Source organism: Lepus europaeus, chromosome 6, assembly GCF_033115175.1.
Source record: "Lepus europaeus isolate LE1 chromosome 6, mLepTim1.pri, whole genome shotgun sequence".
In the NCBI taxonomy this organism is placed as follows: Eukaryota; Metazoa; Chordata; class Mammalia; order Lagomorpha; family Leporidae; genus Lepus; species Lepus europaeus.
Window position 1 is genome coordinate 112004188 of NC_084832.1, and position 20116 is coordinate 112024303.

The window sequence follows — 20116 nt, forward strand, 5'->3', positions numbered from 1 at the left end:
CACTGAGAAATCTGTGACATAGTAGCTGAGGGAATATATTTATGAATGGCTTAAACATATAAACTCTATAAAGTTATATTTTGGAGGCAACTTTGTTCTGTATTAAGAAAATTTGAAAAAAAAAATCTGACATACAACAGAGGTTGGTGTTTCTAAAAAGATTTTAGGAAGTTTGTACATACTAAAGGTAAAAAAGTAAAAGTAACTAATTTACTCCAAAGCAGGGTGTCTGTACAGCAAATAATTTAGATGTGGTCTGTGTTTCATTACCTATAATCTGTTTTAATACAGGCATGCATTGATTGTGTTTTTAATCACCATATTTTTAAAGCCAATTTTATTTATGTGAAAGGCAAAGTGACACAGAGACAGGTTATAGGATATATCTATAAGTGGCAGCGCTGTGGCATAGCGGGTAAAACTGCTATCTGCAGTGCCAGTATCCTATGTAGGTGATTGTTCGAGTCCCAGTTCCTCTACTCCCAATCCAGCTCTTGGGTTTGGCCTGGGAAAGCAGTGTTAGAAGGCCTAAGTCCTTGGAACCCTGCCCCCACATGGGAGACCTGGAGGAAGCTCCTGACTCTGGATGGGGGCAGCTTCAGCTGTTGCTGCCATCTGGAGAGAACTAGCGAATGGAAGACCTTTTTCTCTCTCTCTGTAACTCTGCCTTTCAAATAATTCATTAAAAAAAAAAAAAAAAAAAAAAAGCTGCAGCTGTGATGTTTAGGGTAGAAAATAATCAGATGATAGGCTTGTATATACTACAGGCAGCAGTTGACTTGGAAACCCTGGATCCTGTCTTTGCATCAGTGGGCTAGTCTCTCCTGAATGAGGCAGTGAAGCTGTTGCTGAGAAAGTATGCTTTGCTAGGGTGAGCTTTAAAGAAAAGAAAAAAAAAATGGTTTGTGTTTTACTATTGGGACTTCCTTTTCCAAAATGAAGAATAGCATCCTGTTTTTTTTTAGTTGAGTATCAATTTTAGTAGCTTGCTGTTATACACAGAAAATTGGCTAAATAGGGGTCAGTGTTGTGGCACAGCAGGTTAAATTGCTGCTCTTGATGCCTGCATTTTATACTGGAGCAGTGATTCAGGTCCTAGCTGCTCTGCTTGTGATTCAGTTTCCTGCTGATGCTTTTGGAAAAGCAATGGAAAATGACCCAAGTGCTTGAGGCCTTGCCACCTACATGGGAAACTCAGATGGAGATCTGGCTCCTGGCTTGATCCTGGTTCAGCCTACTGCATTGTGGCCATTTGGGGAATGATTTTCTTTCTGTCTTTCCTTCTCTGTCAATCTTATAAATAAAATAAATATTTGAAAAATAAAAAAGGCTGGGGACTGGCGCCGTGGCTCACTTGGTTAATCTTCTGCCCGTGGTTGCTGACATTCCATAGGGGCGCTGGGTTCTAGTCCCGGTTGCTCCTCTTCCAGTCCAGCTCTCTGCTGTGGCCCAGGAGGGCAGTGGAGGGTGGCCCAGGTGGTTGGGCCCCTGCACCCACATGGGAGACCAGGAGGAAGCACCTGGTTCTTGGCTTCAGGTCGGCACAACACCAGCCGTAGCGGCCATTGTGGGAGTGAACCAATGGAAGGAAGACCTTTCTTTCTGTCTCTCCCTCTCACTGTCTAACTCTACCTGTCCAAAAAAAAAAAAAAAAAAAAAAAAAAAGAGGCTGATGTGTAGTGGGTGGATTAAGCTACTTCATGTGATGCCTGCATTCCAGGCAGTTTGAGTCCCAGCTGCTCTACTTCTGATACAGCTCCCTTTTAATGCATCTGGGAAGGCAGCAAAAGATGACTGTAGTGCTTGAACTGCTGCACCCATGTGTGAGATCCAGATGGAGTTCCAGGTTCTGCAACCATTTGCCCTGGCCCCGCTGCCTTCCTCTCCTTGTAGCTTTGCCTTTCATGTAAGTAATAAATTTTCTTTAAATATTTATTTTGTTATTTACTTGAAAGAAAGAGTTACACAGAGAGAGAAGAAAAGGCAGAGAGAGGTCTTCCGCTGGTTCATGCCCCAACTGTCCCCAGTTGCTGGAGCTACTCTGATCTGAGATCAGGAGCCAGGAGCTTCTTCCCAGTCTCCCACATGGGTGCAGGGGCCCAAAGACTTGGGCTATCTTCTACTGCTTTCCCAGGCCATAGCAGAGAGCTGGATCAGAAGTGAAATAGCTGGGACAGTGCGCATATGGAATGGCGGCACTGCAGATGGCAACTTTATCTGCTATGCTACAGCGCTGGCCCTGTAAGTAATAAATCTGAAAAAAGGAAATTGCTGGGGCCGGCGCTGTGACTCAGTGGGTTAATGCCTTAGCCTGAAGCGCCGGCATCCCATATGGATGCCAGCATCCCATATGGGCTCCGGTTCTACTTCTGGCTGCTCCTCTTCCGATCCAGCTCTCTGCTATGGCCTGGGAAAGCAGTAGAAGATGGCCCAAGTCCTTGGGCCCCGTTGCTGCCATCTGGGGAGTGAACCAGCGGATGGAAGACCTCTCCTCTGTCTCTACCTCTCTGTGTAACTCTGTGTTTCAAATAAATAAAAAATAAATCTTTACAGTACTGAAAAGCAAGTGTAACTTTGACCATTGTTTGTCCTCATCTTGTTAATTTTTGTCTCTGTACAGTCATAATTTCATTTATTGACTTGTTCTTATTATATGCCTTTCAATACTTGCACAGTTTGTTACTCTGTTGCAGAAAGTTCAGTTAAATATGCATTTCTTGCTTAGAAATGGAGGGGCAGTGCTTATGTAAGTATTTGTGCTTTTAGTAATGTTTTCCCCAATATTAGCTAGTAAGACAGGAGTCCAAGAAGAGAAATAGGGATTTAAAATAGCTTTTTGTTGGCTCTCTTATTGGGGAGAATGAAAGTAACTGAATAGAATACATTTTGAACTTGTAAGTTTCTTGACTTTCTTTTAGGTAGAGCCACTGTTTGGTCAGTGGTGCCATCTAAATTGGTGTACTTGTGCCATATAGTCCCTTCTTCCTCTAAAATGCATGTTGACTTGCTAATTAATCCATTTCATGTAGTTTAAGGTCACTTGTACTTACCTAGATAAAAAAATATGTCATAAATTTAACTACAATTTAAGTAATTTTCTGTTTGATAACATTTAAAAAATTTGGGGATCTGGTGCTGTGGCGCGGTAGGCTAAATCTCCACCTGCAGCATCGTATATGGGTGCTGGATCGAATCCCAGCTGCTCCTTTTCTGATCTAGCTCTCTGCTATGGCCTGGGAAAGCAGTGGAAGATGGCTCAGGTGTTTGGGCCTCTGTACCTGTGTTGGAGACACAGAAGAAGCTCCTGGCTCATGGCTTTGTATCGATCCAGCTCTAGCCATTTGTGGTCCATCTGGGGAGTGAACCAGTGGATGGGACTCGTCTCTCTCTGTCTCTCCCTCTGTTTGTAACTGTGGCTTTCAAGCAAATAAATAAATCTTTAAAAAAATTTTGGAATGTTTTCTAAAATTTTGACATACTTACATGTTGCAAGAATAGTACAGTGAACATTTGCTCTTTACTTGAGATTCCCCAGTATGGCACATTGGCACTCTCTCTTGATAAGCTTTTTATTCCTAAATCCAAAGTTCTTAATGTACCTCGGATAAAATTTTTTTTTTTTTTCTGTATAACCCTACATCATCATTAAAGCTAACAGAAAAGTAATCATATACTAGGTAGGATTTTTCAGCTATAGGAAAAGAGTCTTTATTTTTGGGCATATTTTCTTTATTCTGAGCGGTGTTCTCATTAGGGATAATAATAGCACAATTTATAGCAGATAAAAAGTAAACTTTGAAAAGTATTCTCACCAAATGAAATTTTCAGTGTATAGTTTAGTTTTATATACTAAATGATTACCTACTTTGTGAAACAGTTTATTATTTGTAGAAGTTACATAAACTTATTAATATAAATATAAACTGCTTTATGGATTAGAAGGCACTTTTCATATGCACCTGTTTTATTTAATCATTCTACAGTGGGTATGATATTTCCATTTTATAAATATAATCTAATGTAGCTTGAGCAGTTTGGGTCTAGTTGCACAGCTGCGAATTGGTTGAATATAGAGAGTTAAAATAGGTTCACTGTCATTCAAAAATGCTTTTGTCTGGACCCGCTGTGTGGCGCAGCGGATTAATGCCCTGGCCTAAAGCGCCGGCATCCCATATGGGCGCCGGTTTGAGTCTCCGCTGCCCCACTTCTGATCCAGCTCTCTGCTATGGCCTGGGAAAGCAGTAAGAAGATGGCCCTAGTCCTTGGGCCTCTGCACCCCCGTGGGAGACAAAGAAGAAGCTCCTGGCTTCCATTTGGTGCAGTTCTGGCCATTGCGGTCAACTGGGGTGTGAACCATCGGATTGAAGACCTCACTCTCTCTCTTTCTCTTCCTCTCTGCTTCTCCTCTCTCTGTGTAACTCTAACTTTCAAATAAATAAATAAATAAAAAATGCTTTTGTCTTTTTCCTTCTTTTTTTTTTGGACAGGCAGAGTGGACAGTGAGAGAGAGACAGAGAAAAAGGTCTTCCTTTTGCCGTTGGTTCACCCTCCACCCCCACCTCCCAATGGCCGCTGAGGCCAGCACACTACACTGATAAAGCCAGGAGCCAGGTGCTTCTCCTGGTCTCCCATGTGGGTGCAGGGCCCAAAGCACTTGGGCCATCCTCCACTGCCTTCCCGGGCCACAGCAGAGAGCTGGCCTGGAAGAGGAGCAACCAGGACAGAATCTGGCGCTCCAACTGGGACTAGAACCCAGGGTGCCAGCGCCACAGGCAGAGGCTTAGCCTAGTGAGCCGCGGTGCCGGCCGCTTTTGCCATTTTCTTCCATTGTGTTAAGTTTCTTCATAATTGAGAAGTACTCTTCAAAAAGCTCAATAATAGTACTTGGAAATATTTTGATTATGTATTAATATGGAATGTTCATATTTAATATTTTTGACTGGTTGAAACTTCAGTATATCATACAGATGGAGATGTTGATCACATTGGTGTAAATGCAGGACTGGTGCTGAGAGATGTTGGCGTAAAGGGGAAAAAAATGAAACAAAGTATAATGTGGAACAGTGAGCTCTGAGGTTAGAGTGTCCTGTGCTGAGGTGTGGAGTTAACCTTCATTTACTCCTTGGGTTCACTTTTGCTTTTGACCAGTGAGCTAGTCTGTGCTTTGAAAGCAAATAGTATCTTAAATTTAAAGAGAAGATAGATACTTGGGCATTGCTTGTTTAATAGTCTTTCCTACTCAGTACTTACTTTTGTGGAAAATGGACTTTTTCTGTGTTCAGAAGACTGTTAACATTTTTCTAAGTAATCTCTATCTTTTTTGTGTTGGCTTTTAGCGCGACCACATGATTTCTTCGATGCACAAACACTGGATGCGATAAGACATCGAGCCATTTGCTTTAACCTCTCAGCTCATATAGAAAGTTTAGGGAAAGGCCACAGTGTTGTTTTTCATAGTACTGTAAGTATTCCTTTTCTTTAACTTCTGTATACATATATGTATATACTTAGGTTTACAAAAAATGTATTTTGACTTTCAGAGTCCATTTCTAAACTCAAATCAAAATCTTTTGCTGTTATTTCACAGTAACTTGTATTATAAAGCAAGTAGTTGCCATGTTTACCATTAAAATGAATATTTTATAAAGCCTTTGGTTTGAACTTTTTAGAAATATTGGTATATTATCATATACTAGAAGTAGATTGGACTCTGACCGCTTTTCTGCCCTGTGGTTTTCTCATTTGTAAAATTAGAGCATTAGACTCCCATTCTGTGCTGTATTCACTTTTCTCAGCCTCCATGCATATTTGGAACTTGCAGTCAGTAGAAATTAAGGTAATGTTGGCCAGTACCTTCCAGCTTTATGGGGGAAGAGTTTCTTATTTGTTCCAGTGGTCTGCCTCACATTGCCCAGCATAGTTTTTAGGTGATGTATTTTCAACACAGAATAAAGTATCAAATTTTTCATTTCAAAGCCAATGAAATGTTCCAATAATGTTTTTTTTTTTTTTTTTTTCATGGATAATACCATGTAAATTGATCGGTAAAATATAGCCACTTACTAAAAAAGAAGATTGAGAGTGTTTCTTTCCTTTTTTTTTTTTTTTTTTTTTAATTTATTTATTTGGAAAACAACAGTCAGGGGAGGAATGTGTGTAGGGAATGTGTGAACCATCCTTTGGTTCACTCAGAATGATCACATCAGCCAGGGCTGGCTGGGCCAGGTTAGAGTCAGGAGCCAGGAAATTCGAGCTTCATCCCTGTCTCCCACATTGGTGTAAGGTCCCAAACACTTGGGCTGTCCTCTGCTGCTTTCCCAGTTGCCTTAGGGAACTGGATCAGAAGTGAAACAGCCAGGACTCAAACTGGCACCCGTATGGGATGCCAGTGTCACATGCATCAGCTTTACCCATTACACCACACTGCCAGCCCCTAGTGTTTCCTTTTTATGTGATACTTTCTAAGTCTAGGTTAGACTGGACTCTCGGAAATGTAATTTTATAAGGTCATTCAATTGAATGAAACAAAGTAATCAATGCTGGATTGTGCTTATCGAATAAATGGAAATTAAGGCATACTAGACATGATGTAAAGCATCACCATAGTTCAGATACAGAATGTCCTTACCACTTTAAAAAGTTTTCTGATTGGGATTTGCTCTGTACTGATAGTTGAAGTCCTCCTTCTAAGTTTGTGAGCATAGGTTGTTGATGCAGTAGTTTGAAGTGTTTCTTTTATTTATTTTTTTTAAGATTTATATATTTGAGGCTGGCGCCATGGCTCACTAGGCTAATCCTCTGCCTGCGGCGCCGGCACCCCGGGTTCTAGTCCCAGTTGGGGTGCCGGTCCTGTCCCGGTTGCTCCTCTTCTAGTCCAACTCTCTGCTGTGGCCCGGGAAGGCAGTGGAGGATGGCCTAAGTGCTTGGGCCCTGCACCGACATTGGAGACCAGGAAGCACCTGGCTCCTGGCTTCAGATCGGCGCAGTGCGCTGGCTGTAGCAACCATTTGTGGGGGGTGAATCAACAGAAGGAAGACCTTTTTCTCTGTCTCTCTCTCACTGTCTTACTCTGCCTGTTTAAAAAAAAAAAAGATTTATATATTTGAAAGGCATAGTTGAGCAGGAGAGAGAGAGAAAGGGTTCACTTCCCAAATGGCTGCAACAGCCAGAGCTAGGCCAATTGGGAGCCAGGAGCCAGGAGCCAGGAGCTTCTTCCAGGTCTCCCATGTGTGTGCAGGGGCCCAAGGACTTAAGCCATCTTCCACTGCTTTCCCAGTCTATAGCAGAGAGCTGGATCAGAAATGGAGTATCTGGGACTCGAACTGGTGCCCATATGGGATGCTGGCACTGTAGGTGGCGGCTTTACTCTTACACCACACAACAGCGCCAGCCCCTGAAATCTTTTTTACAAAAGGTAAGATGTCACCAGAACGTGAGATTGGCATTAAGGCTAATTTGTTCATTCCTTTAAATGTCAAGGGGGAGGGTGTGAAGGCACAGTGGTTAAGTCACCACACTGGGAATACCTGTACCCTATATCAGAATGGCTAGGTACAAGTAGTCTTCCACCCCTGTCCCACTTCTGATCGTGCTAATGTACACCCTTCGAGGTAGCAGGTGATATCTCCCATAGTTGGGTTTCTGCCACCCATGTGGGAGACCTGAATGGAATTGCTGGCTTTGGCCTGTTCCAGTCTTTGCTGTTGTGTACATTTTGGGAGTGAACCTGCAGATGGATATTTGGTTCCCTCTCTCTCTCTCATCTACCTACACATTACCTGGGACAAACAATGGAAGATGGCCTAAGTGTCTGAGCCCCCGCCCCCCACATGGAGACCTGGATGGAAGCCCCTGATTTCAGCCTGGTCCAGTTCTGTCTATTGGGGCCATCAACAGGGTGAACCAGGACATAGAAGATTCTCTCTCTCTCTCTCTGCTTCTCTGTTTTTGTCTTTCCCTGTAACTCTTTCAAATCATTAAATAAAAAAAGTGACATACCAGCTTAGATATTCTTTTGAAGAAATTTGTAGACTTGTCATGGGAGAAATAGAGATGGTTCAAAAAAAAAATACAGGAAAAAGAAGGAGTAAAAATAGTGGTCAGGATACTAAGAGGCTACAGAGAAAAGATTTACTGAGGATCAAAATGGTCTATGAGATGAGAAGTGTTCTAGCTGTAGAAGCATCTGGGGGAACTTAAGTTTGTGTTACTTATTATGTTGTAAATCGAAAAATTGAGGTTTGAGTGTTGAGAATCCTTAAATGACACAGAGGCAGAGGTACTTTGAGAAAAAGTCATAAAGGCGAATTGTAAACTGCAGAAGAAAGGTGGAAGGCAGGCATTCCTATTGGGATGAGCTCTTTGTTGGACATAGTGAAAAGGACAGGAGCTAGATGAGCAAGTGCTCCAGAGTTCCATGTGCCAGGATTTTGGTTAAGGCAGTGTGTGTTAAACAGAATCACTTCTGTTGTCAGAAATGTTCAAAACTAACTGTAAATTTAGGTTTCCTCGTTATCAAACCAACATAGGAAATAACCACAGTGAAAATTAAACACTTCACAAAGATAAAAACCTGTGAGTCAGGATCCTGTGCAGTTTGTGTTGAAACTCAAGCCTTCTCCAGAAGAGGTCAGCAGAATTCCTAGCCAGTAGCCGCTCACAGTGTTTGCTTGGCCTACGTTGTTAACAAGTTATCCTGGAGATACTTGGTTCTTAGCACCTTCAGATAAGACCTTGGGCTTTTTATTTAATTTTGTTGCCTTATCTAGAATTTTAGACATTTATTTAGAATTGGAGTTTTCGTATAAAAGTTTTTTTTTTTAAAGTTCTGATTTTACATAGTCTGTGTACTATCAGAATCTGATAATGGGTGGCAAGTACATTGTTTTTTCTTAAACTTTTCCGGGTCTTGTTCAGATTAATCTATTTAACTCCTTAAGCTTGAGCCCGAAGATTTATTGACTTATCTTTTATTTAAAATAAAACCAACAAACCACAACACTACAAAACAAAAAAACCAAGGAAGCAACAAATACATTAGTTGTAGGTTATAGACCTTTTCCTTCCTGGCAGTAGTTTTTTCTTTATTGTTTTTTATTTGAAAATATTCCAACTACTGTAGATGCTTGGTTGTCACTCTAGCTAAGCTGCAGACTTAGTAAATAGTTGACAAAGCAGTTTCATTTCCTTTAAGGATATTGTGTACTTTATGTTTGACTATACATATCTTTTATTTTTTTCTTTTGTGAAAAATACGATTAGAAGTGAATTTAATAATTTTTAAAGATTTATTTATTTATTTGAAAGTCATAGAGAGAGGGGTCTTCCATCCTCTGGTTCACTCCCCAGATGGCCGCAATGGCTGGAGCTGTGCTGATCCGAATCGAGGAGCTTCTGGATTTCCCTCATGGGTGCAACAGCCCAGTAACTTGGGCTGTCTTCCACTGCTTTCCCAGGCCATAGTAGAGAGCTGGATAGGAAGTGGTTTACCTGCTAAGCCACAGTGCTGCGCCCCGGGGCCCGGTCTCTCCCCCCCCCCCTTTTTTTTTTTTAAAAGAAATGATGTGATTAAGAATTATAGGAATAAGAAAAGGAAGTAAAAAAAATGTTAACAACATGCTTTTCACTGCCAAACAAAGCATCTTTTTTTGGTCTGAGGAATGGTAGTACAAAGACTTTATTCCTATCAACTCTTTTGTGGTTTGAGTTACCTACAGTAGTACAGATTTCATTGTTACAGTTGATGCTTTTTTCCCATAAATACATCCATCGAATATAAATTTTGTTTTAAATTAATCGTATTAAACTTTGCCTTTCAGTTTCCATCTTAGCATTTTCACTTGCTCTGAATATCTGTAAACCTGATTTTAAATGACTTGATAATAATCCATTATAATGATTTGTTTTTACTCTAAGTTTATGGTGAATAATTTTGGTCAGTCTCTGGTAGAGGTGATTGACAGTACCCTACATTCTGTGAGGCAAAGTGGGCACCTTGGGCAGGTCCCATTCAGTATTATGTATGCTGATGGATAGTAAGCACTTAGCAGATGAAAGAAACACAATGGATTTCTTCATCCACTGCTGGAGTTTGGGAGTCAGAAGGAGATGGGAATGCCGTAGGTTCCTAAGAAGCATACACGTTAAAGAATATGACTGAATATGTAAATAAGTGTTAATGATTTATTTTGTTCAAGTATAGCATCAAATTTATACTTCATAGAGTACAAGTATGGGTGAGTCAGTTAGGATTGCCAGTCACATTTCTTGAATAAATCATACTTACATATATACTTCTAGGGATTTGTTCTCAGTCATTTACTATAATTCTGTAGCACAGCCTTACTTTTTAGGGACCTTTCTTTAGAAAGCCTTCCAAAAGCCATTAACTGAAATTTCATGGGAACAATCTATACTTTTGCTTTACTGATGTGTGCCCATCTCCTAGGACAGAGTATGATCTATGGCAGCCCTATTCTGGGAAGCTTTGATGACTTTGGTACATAGAAAAGCCTAAGTTCTGCTTGTCTTAGTAAGAGTTTTGTGGACCACACTGATTTTACTTGAAGTCCTCACTCAAAATTTTGAAAAAGTTTTATTTTTTTTAAACATTTGTTTATTTCAAAGGCTGAGTTAGAGAGTGAGCAAGACAGGCAGACAGACACTAATCTTTCATATGGCCATAGAAGCTAGAGCTAGGGCCAGTGTGAAAGCAGCCTGAAGGTGGTCTAATGTCAGGAACTCCATCTTGATCTCCCAAATGGGTAGTAAGGGCCCAAGCACTCGGGCCATCTGCTGCTGAAAAGTTTTAGTGTAAAAGGTGCTTTTGTAGGGCATAGCACTTAAGGCACTGGTGGGACATCTGTATCCTGTATCAAAGTGTCTGGGTTGCAGTCCTAGCTTTGCTCCTCATTCCATCTTCTGGCTAACGCAGACCCTGGAAGGCAGCACTCAAGTGGTTGAGTTCCTGCTGCCGCTGTTGGAGATCTGAATTGAGCTCTCAACCCTGGCCCATGAAGTCATTTGGGGAATGAATTAGTGAATGGGAGCTCTATGTCTTTTTGTGTCTCTCTGCCTCTAAAATAAAATGAATACAGTTGAAAAAAATAACACTGCTGATCTATCAGTTTAAAAAACAAATGCTATTGAATTTGTGTTTTGGAGCAAGCATTCTGGATACTGAGTAGAAAATGGCTTTGGGGGTTTGAGAAGGTCCAAGAAAGTGGGGATGTGCAATTAATTAATTTGATACAGAAGAGCACTTTGGTTCGTGGGACACTGAAGTCTTTAGAGTAAGATTTCTTGGACCTGAGGTTTGAGTGCTACAGACATATGAGGGGCAGGACATTGTGGTGGTAACAGCTCACCCACGGAAGGAATATTTTTTTCATTAAGTTTTTCATTAGGTGCAAAGTCCTTTTTAACAACATCAGAAAATGATCTTTTACAAATGTTTTTTATGATTTTTTTTTTTTTTCATGTCATTACCAGGTAATAGCTAAGAGAAAAGAGGATTCTGGAAAGATAAAACTTTTGCTTCATTGGATGCCTGAGGACATGTAAGTATTTGAAATACTCTATGTAACTAATAGGTTTATGCTTTAGTTTTATTAAAATCTGACATTCCAAAATGATTTAAGTAACTAAATTAAAGTACAAAGCATTAGAGAGGTGAAATCATACATTTTGAGGTTGTCAGGATTAGTGAGATTATCTGGAAGCTCTTTGAGTATGTGTCTCAAGTTTAAAGCCTCAATACTTAGATTTTTAATTTTTTTTTCCCTTTTTCTTTTTAAGGATTTGTTTTATTTATTTGTAAGTTAAGACTTACACAGAGAGAGGAGAGACAGAGAGAGAGAGAGAGAGACAGAGACAGAGACAGGTCTACCATCCGTTGGTTCACTCCCCAGATGCCCACAACGGCTAAAGCTGCGCCGATCTGAAGCTAGGAGCCAAGAGCTTCTTTTGGGTCTTCTGGGTCTCCCACGTGGGTGCAGGGTCTCAAGGACTTGGGCCATCTTCTACTGCTATCCCAGGCCATAGCAGAGAGCTGCATTGGAAGAGGAACTTGAACTGGCCCCCATATGGGATGCCTGTACTTCAGGCCAGGGCTTTAACCCACTGTGCCACAGAGCTGGCCCCTTTATTTCTTTTTTAAAAATAATTTTTTTGAAGATTTATTTATTTGAAAGGCAGAGTTAGGAAGGAGAAGAGGCAGAAAGAGATCTTCATTCTGCTGATTTACTCCCCAGAAGGCTGCAGTGGCCGGAGTTCGGCCAGGCACAAGTCAGGAGCTTCTTCAGGGTTTCCCACTTGGGTGCAGGGGCCATCTTTGGCTGCCTTATCAGGTGCTAATGCAGGAAGGTGAATCAGAAGTGGAGCAGCTGGGATTCAAGCCAGCGCCTATAAGGGATACCTGTGCTGCAGACAGCAGCTTAACCTGCTATGCTACAACACCAGCCCCTGTTGTTTCAAATAAAAATACTTTCAATGATTTTTAGTCATTGTTAGAGTGTGATTATTTTTAGGATTTTTTTTTTTTTTTTTTTTGACAGAGTTAGAGACAGAAAGGTGGTCCTGGTGGTCCTTCAGTTGGTTCACCCCCCTAATGGCCGCCACGGTTGGCGCCGATCTGAAGCCAGGAGCCAGGTGCCTCCCCCTGGTTTCCCGTGTGGGTGCAGGGCCCAAGCACTTGGGCCATTCTCCACTGCCTTCCCGGGCCATACCAGAGAGCTGGCCTGGAAGAGGGGCAACCGGAACAGAATCCGGCACCCCACCCGGGACTAGAACCCGGGGTGCCGGCGTCGCAGGCGGAGGATTAGCCTAGTGAGCCACGGCGCCGGCCTATTTTTAGGATTTTTAATGACCTATAAGAAGTATGTACGTGGGTCCAGTGCTGTGGCGTCGCAGGTAAAGCTGCCTCCTCCAGTGCTGGCATCCCATGTGGGTGCTGTTTGGAGTCCCGGCTGCTCCTCTTCTGATCCAGCTCTCTGCTATGGCCTGGGAAAGCAGTAGAAGATGGCCCAAGTCCTTGGGCCCCTGCACCTGTGCAGGAGACCCAGAAGAAGCTCCTGGCTCATAGCTATGGATCTGTGCCACTCCAGCCGTTGTGGCCAGTTGGGGCATGAACCAGTAAATGGAAGACCTCTCCTCTGCCTCACCTCTCTCTGTGTAAATCTGACTTTCAGGTAAATAATAAATAAATTAGCCATGCCTTTATTTGAATTATTTATTTTAAAAAATTCCTTGATATTTTCCAGCAACACTAAATGTTACAAAAAAGTCACTTGACTATAATTCTGTAGTGGCCATTACAGTTCTCTTTAAGAACTCTTCTTACCCAGGTGCTCCTCAATTTAAATATTTCATATTTAATTTCCTTTTTATCTTTTTACTTAAAATTTTCTTATTAACTGGCTGGTGTTGTGGCTTAGTGGGTTAAGGGTCCTCCAGCGCTGGCGTCCCACGTGGGCAGTAGTTCTCGTCCTGGCAGCTTCTCTTCCAATCCAACTCTGCTATGGCCTGGGAAAGTAGAAGAAGATGGCCCAAGTGCTTGGACCTCTGTACCCATGAGGGAGACCCAGAAGTTATTTCTCTGGTTTATTATTGACATTGCCTCTTATCATGCCAAGTTAGTTTTGTTCCTTTTTGTTTTACAAGTACAAGACATCTTAAACTGTTTCTGTCTTCAGTGACTTGATAGGTTTTTTTTTTTTTTTTTAAAGATTGATTTTATTTGAAAGGCAGAAGGACAGAGAGACGTCTTCCATCTTTCTGTCTGTTGGTTCACTTCCCAAATGTCCCACAGTGACTGAGCCTGGGACTAGCCAAAACCAGGAGCCTGGAACTCCATCTGGATACCCAAATGGTTGCCAAGTGAATGGCAGAGTCCTAGGTACTTGGGTCATCCTTCACTGCTCTCCCAGGCACATAGTCAGAGAGCTGGACTGGAAGTGAAGAAGCAGAGACTTGAATGTGCACTTACAGTGTGGGATGCTGGCATCACAAAGGGCTATTGAACCAACTGTACTGCATCACCAGCCGCGAATTTGATAGTTTCTGTTCCTTCTTTCTGATTATCTCCCCCCCCCCCCCCCCCCCTTTTATTTGGAAGAGTTACAGAGAGATCTTCCATCCACTCGTTCGTTTAGTCCCCAGGTGGCTGCAGCAGCGGGAGCTGAGCGGACTTGAAGCCAGGAGCTAGGACTTTCTTCTGGGTTTCTCACCTGGGTGTAGTGGCCTAAGGACTTGGGCCATCTTCCACTGCCTTCCCAGGCGCATTAACAGGGAGCTGGATCAGAAGTGGAGCAGCTGGGCTTTGATCTGGCACCTGTGTGGGATGCTGACACTGCAGACCAGGGCTTTATCCCACTGCACAACAGCACAGCCCCTCATTATCTTTTTCCTCAATGAGTATTCATTGTACTGAGCTCTTTTTACATTACAGGTATAAATATTTTATCTTTAAAAACGGGTTCTGTATTCCTAGCCTTTTGAAAATTGATCAGTCCAAATAGCAAAATACTTATATTTGAATTTCGTTGAAGGATGAAATTTCCTTTAATTCAGAATTTTGGTTATGCATGTTAAAAAACTGGATTTCAATCATATGTAATTTCTTTGTTCATGTGAAACTCATGTGCAAATTTCACTTCGTTGAAGGCTGGCTAGTTTTCTGATAAATGTTTCTAAGTATATTTATGGCTTTGCCACTAAAAATTAACTCATTCCTGAGTTCATGTTGAAGATTTATTCATGTCCTGATGCCTGAACTTCTTGGTTTCTGAGAACCTCGTTGAGCTAGGTGGCCCTATAACACTAAGGGGCTGATTGTGATGCATATTAAGGATAAAGCTGAAATTCTTTTTTCTTTTTTATCCCTAGTCTGCCAGATGTCTGGGTGAATGAAAGTGAACGACATCAGTTAAAAACTAAAGTAGTTCATTTATCAAAGCTACCCAAAGATACTGCCTTGCTTTTGGACCCAAACATATACAGGTAATTTAATTCTTGTTGTTAAGTTTTACGTTATGAATTATAATCTTAAAATTTCCCTAACCCTTGGGGTGGTTAGACCTGCCTTTTTTTTTTTTTTTTAAATATTCTTGCTGAGTATCCCTTACCCAGAAATCTTGGATTCATAAGTATTTGCTATTTTGGAGTTTTTCAGATTCTTGGGGTATTTTCTTAGACTTTAGTGGTTGAGCATCCTTAATCCAAAACTCCAAAATCTGAAATACTCCAGAATCTGAGGCTTTTTGAGCTCTCTCTTTTCACTCAAATAGCTTTAAATTTTGGAGTATTTTGGATGTGGATTTTTGGCATAAGGATACTCAACTTGTACTTCGTTACAAGCATACCTTGTTTTTTGGTGCTTTTTCTATGTATAGAAATTATGTCACAGAGAGTTAAAATTATGGAGTTCAGAAAGATTATTTTTTGTAAAGGTTTATATGCTATTTAATTTCAGCTTTAAGTAGCTTAAATTGCAACACGAGTGTTTTGAAAATGAGTTCCATTTGTTTAAGTACATAGTTGTTTTTGTAATGTCAGAGTTTTGTGGGCCTGGGAATATTTTGCATATGTCCTAAATATGGTAACTAGTTGGGACTAGTTGGAATTTTTTAAACTTGTACCCTCTGCAGACTTTGAGAGATCAGTGTAAATGTTCAGTTTGTTGAGGGGCATGTCAGAATGTTCACTTTTCTAATGATTTTCTGATCTGACCTTAGTTTCAGTGTGCTTTGCTTGTGAAGGTATAGGGGAAGCAAGAGGAGAAACCAGCATTTGTATGTGCCGAGTCCTTTGCTAGGTGCTTTCATACACTTCGTCCTCATAGCATCTCTGGGATATAGGTGTTGCTATCTCTGTTTTACAGATTGGAAAACTGAGGCAGGATGCTAAATAAATTTACTTTGCCTGAGGTTACACAGATAGCATGTGGCTAAACTCCAAACTGCCTCTATCCAAATGACATATGCTAGGGTGATTAAAAAAATTACGAGAATCTTCAAAACCAGGTTTGAAAAGGATCTCTTATTGAAAGAACTTATTTTTAAATGAAATCTTAATATGTAGTATGCATAGGAACTGGTTGGAAAAAAATAAGGTGATGTACAGTAATTGGCAATCCCCAAATACGAGGTTTTGCTATAACAAAGATAGTTGATTTTATAGTTATCAAACAGCTGGAAGGTTCCATTCATTCCAGGATTCAGCAGTTTGTAATGTTACTCAGTGTAAAGGCAGGATTTCTGTAATTTGAAGCATTGTTCTGAGAATGAAATTCTAACATAATGGGTCAGCCTTACAGGAATGTTGAGACTTGACTTTTCCCTGTTCTATTAACTATTTCGTGTAACATCCTTTGGTGAAGCTGCAAAATAATACAGTAAGACTTGTTCTTTTCACGATGGGATACATTACCAGAAGAGGATTGAGGAAAATTCACTAGCAAAATTAGGGGAAGTCACAAACTATCTTTATAAAGAAAAATAATTATTCTTATTAGTACTTAATTTAGGATTTATTTCTGTTGTTTATTTGGAGAGGGGTGTAACTAAAGTTAGCATCCTAAAAATGCATTTGACTTTCCGTTTTCTAAGGGTTTTCCTTTATCCCAGAACATGCTTACGTTTGCTGCATTTGTGCTGTGTAGCAAGTGATTTCGATGTCTTCGTATAAGTGAATTTGAAAAAATTTCATTCAACCTTAGCGCTGATGTTCAAAAGTACATAAGAGTAGTACTGAATATTATGAAAGTGTGTGATTCTGTAGTTCTTAATTGATTTCACTATTGGGAATTGATATCCTTTAGGTGTAATAGGTGTTTCTGTAGATTATTTTCCTTAATTCTACTAAAACAAAATATTTAATCTTGACTGTAACCGTCTATGCTTCTACTATTTTGGAAATTAGCACTGTGCTAATTCTGTGTCCCAGAAGTGTGATCTTTGTGCTAGTATAGCTCATTTGCTTAATGTTTGGCATAACTAGGAAAATGTGTGGAATTAAGTTAAAGGGAAAAAGCAATTATCCTAATTTGTTTTTAGGAGAAATAATTTCCCACTCATGCATATGTCAAAATGAAAGTATGACAGAATTCCCAAATATGTATCTAACTTCAAATGAGACTAGAACTTTTTTTGGGGGATTTAAAGACAGTTTTCATCTAGTAGTTGGTCAAAATACATGTATTAGATGGTGAATTCTTACATACATGAATATTTATTAAAAAGTTGTGTTATGTAACTAGATTGTGGGAATGTTTTATAAATACCTTAGTGGTTGTTTGATCCCTGATCATATTGCCTGTATCTTATAAACAGTTTTGATGTCACTCTTTTGAAATTCTCAGTGTGTCTGATTCAGTTGAATAAAAGGAAATTCCTTTTTCTCTTTTTCTAGAACAATGCCGCAGAAGAGGTTGAAGAGGTAAAAATAAATAAATACATAAAAAGCAAACAAGCGGGGACACCTGCAGTCTTAGTCACTGACAATGGGTTTAGGAAAAGTTGCACATTAGAATCAACCCCTTTCCCTCTCCTCCACCCCCCCTTTTAAAAAAATCCAGTATTTAGAATAATATTTATGCTTAGTGTAAACATTCTGTGAATGAAGTAGGGTCTTTGGTGGAATATATTAATATATTACTGTATGTCCACATTTTCATGGAATGGTACTGTGGGAGACTGAGCAAACACTCTGCTGGCAACTTAGTGGAACAGCTTCTAAAAGGCTTTGCATGCTTGCTGCTTTAAGCTGCTTTTTTTTTTTTTTTCTTCCCTTTAGTGATTACAATAGTTATACTGAAAAGAAAAAACGACATGTGCCCTTACAAATTCCAAAAGCACTGTAAGGATATTTATCTTAACAGTGGCTATTTGTTTGGAATTAAATTAGGAAATATTTAGGCAGTGAAAAATTTTCAAGAGATAATTAACTTTTCAGTTATGATAAATAGATGTGATTGGTTGCCATTTGTGTTCTTTTGCAGAACTCTGATAAGAAAAGTGTTCAATTTGTATTTAAGCAAACAGTGAAGGACATTTGCAATCAACTAAAAATTCGTCTATCGAATTAGGGCTGAAAATTACTGTTACAGAGTGTTGCAGTATGTATGGTGGCTCCCTTTTCAGGACTAGGGTTTCCTCATGGAGTACAGTATGTTAATATTTACCTATATAATTCATCTGTTAACGGTTTTTGAAAAACCTCTATTTCAAATTATTTGAATAGTCTTTGTATTTTCATTTAACCTATATGACTAATTTTTTCCTGAGGAGAGCAGTTTGGTTTTTGAGTTGTTTTTATCAATATAAGAAAAATTGTATTTTTTTTAAAGTATCTTCAAACTGAATCTTTTATGCACCAAAGTTGGTTTTGAAAAGGAAAATAAAATCATTTTCTTGCTTGCTAAAAGCAAGAAGCCATATGGATTTTTGTTTTTTACTTACAGAAATGGAAATATGTGTAACTTGTTAGTATTGTATCAGACAAATGTTGCATAGAGATAATAGAACATTGCTTGTAAATAATTCAGCAGATTTGTAATATATTTTTATATTATGAAATGTACTGTAGATGTTTTTCTAGAGGCATGAAAGTTAAATGTATATATTATGGTAGAAATAATATTGAAGGATATTGTAATTCACTAGTGCTGCCAGAGGAATTGTTAATAAAGCACCTTCTTTAACAATAAATGTCTTTTGCAGACTTAAGGGACTATGTACTACTGTTAATATCTATAAGAACAAAACACATTGAACATCCTTCCAGAAAGTCTTTGAGGGAGGACCTACACCCATAATAGAATTATGGCACTCATTTCTGACAGTGACCGTGAAATCCATTATTTCCTTGCTGTTGGAAGGACATATTGTAAAGTTTGTGGTTATATGCAGTCAAACTGCAGAAAATACTCCTGATTAAGGAGTTTTCACTTTACTACAGTGATATAAAAACCAGCAGTTTTTACACTAAATTTTTTAAAAGAAAGAGTAGACAAAAATATAGAAGTAAGCCTTTGGTTCCAAAATGGGAAAGGTTCCATGATACTTAAGTCATTTCTCATTTGCTTTAAAAAATAAAAAATAAATAAAAATTATGGGAGACTTTATTAATTAACAATAGGGTAAAGAGCTATATATGTGAAATGAGTCATATAAAAGTAAATGAAGTGCAAATGAAAAGCACTGCTATAAGACATTCTGGAATGGTTGTTTAATAAGCGTATTATCCATGCCATCTGTAGCAAATGTGATTTTATTTTTGAAAAGAAAAGCAGTGTGTTTTCTTACATTTTTGTTTTCTTTTGCTTAAGCACTTCATCAGTTGCTTTATTCTGTATCTGCGAAGTAATCTGCGATCTCCTTTGTTCTTTTTAAGTTTTGATTTGTTATAACATTGCCAAATAGAAGTGTTTCAGATATATAGTTTGTACCTGTATTTTTATTTTATTGCCTCATGTTCTTGTAAGTCATTTTTAATTGACCGATGATTGTAGACCTTGCTTGAGTATTTTTTCTAATAAAACAAACAAATTGCATTTAGCTTCAAATTGTAACAATTCAATTAAAATTTAAAATGACATCTGAAAATATACAGCTAATTTTCTTTAGGGACACAGAGAATAAATTAGTTTTTTCCCATTGTGTAGAAATACTTAGGTGTCAAAACCAAATTTCCTGGTTATTGATGACCTGCTGAGTATGTTATCATTCATGATTTTTTTTCTGCTTATCTGACTTGACTTTAATAGTATTACTGTCATACCAAAAAGAATAAATACTTAAAATGTGGTTGTTTTATATATGTATACATATATACATGTATTCCAATTATGATTGGGAAATAAGTGAAAATCTTAACACGTGTAATCATGTATTAAATCTCCACCCATCTCTATTGTTCTTTCTACTCCCAAATGTGATGCCTGTAGTAATCTATCCCTATTCCAAGTCCACGTGTAGTCGGTTGCTAGGTAAACTGCAGCCCTCCTGAATAAGTGCTCTTCCATGTGTTATCTGTGACTGCCTTCTCCCTGCAAAGCCAGAAGTGAATTGGAAGCCCTTAAAGTCCACAACCTTAAAATAGTTACTCTCTGGTCCTAAGG

At 39.4% G+C, this 20116-nt stretch overlaps 1 protein-coding gene across 2 annotated transcripts in view; it reads left to right on the forward strand.

Annotated features, from left to right (window-relative positions):
• The window catches only part of AEBP2 (AE binding protein 2), a 76251-nt gene extending 56449 nt beyond the window's left edge, over window positions 1–19802 (forward strand). For both annotated transcript variants that reach the window (XM_062194903.1, XM_062194904.1), the window contains exons 5-9: window positions 5337–5461; window positions 11491–11558; window positions 14884–14997; window positions 17407–17433; window positions 17996–19802. In XM_062194903.1, the coding sequence (XP_062050887.1) occupies window positions 5337–5461; window positions 11491–11558; window positions 14884–14997; window positions 17407–17433; window positions 17996–18041 (380 nt within the window). In that variant the 3' untranslated portion in view covers window positions 18042–19802. The remainder of the gene's footprint in view (window positions 1–5336; window positions 5462–11490; window positions 11559–14883; window positions 14998–17406; window positions 17434–17995) is intronic.
• The last annotated feature ends 314 nt before the right edge of the window (window positions 19803–20116 follow it).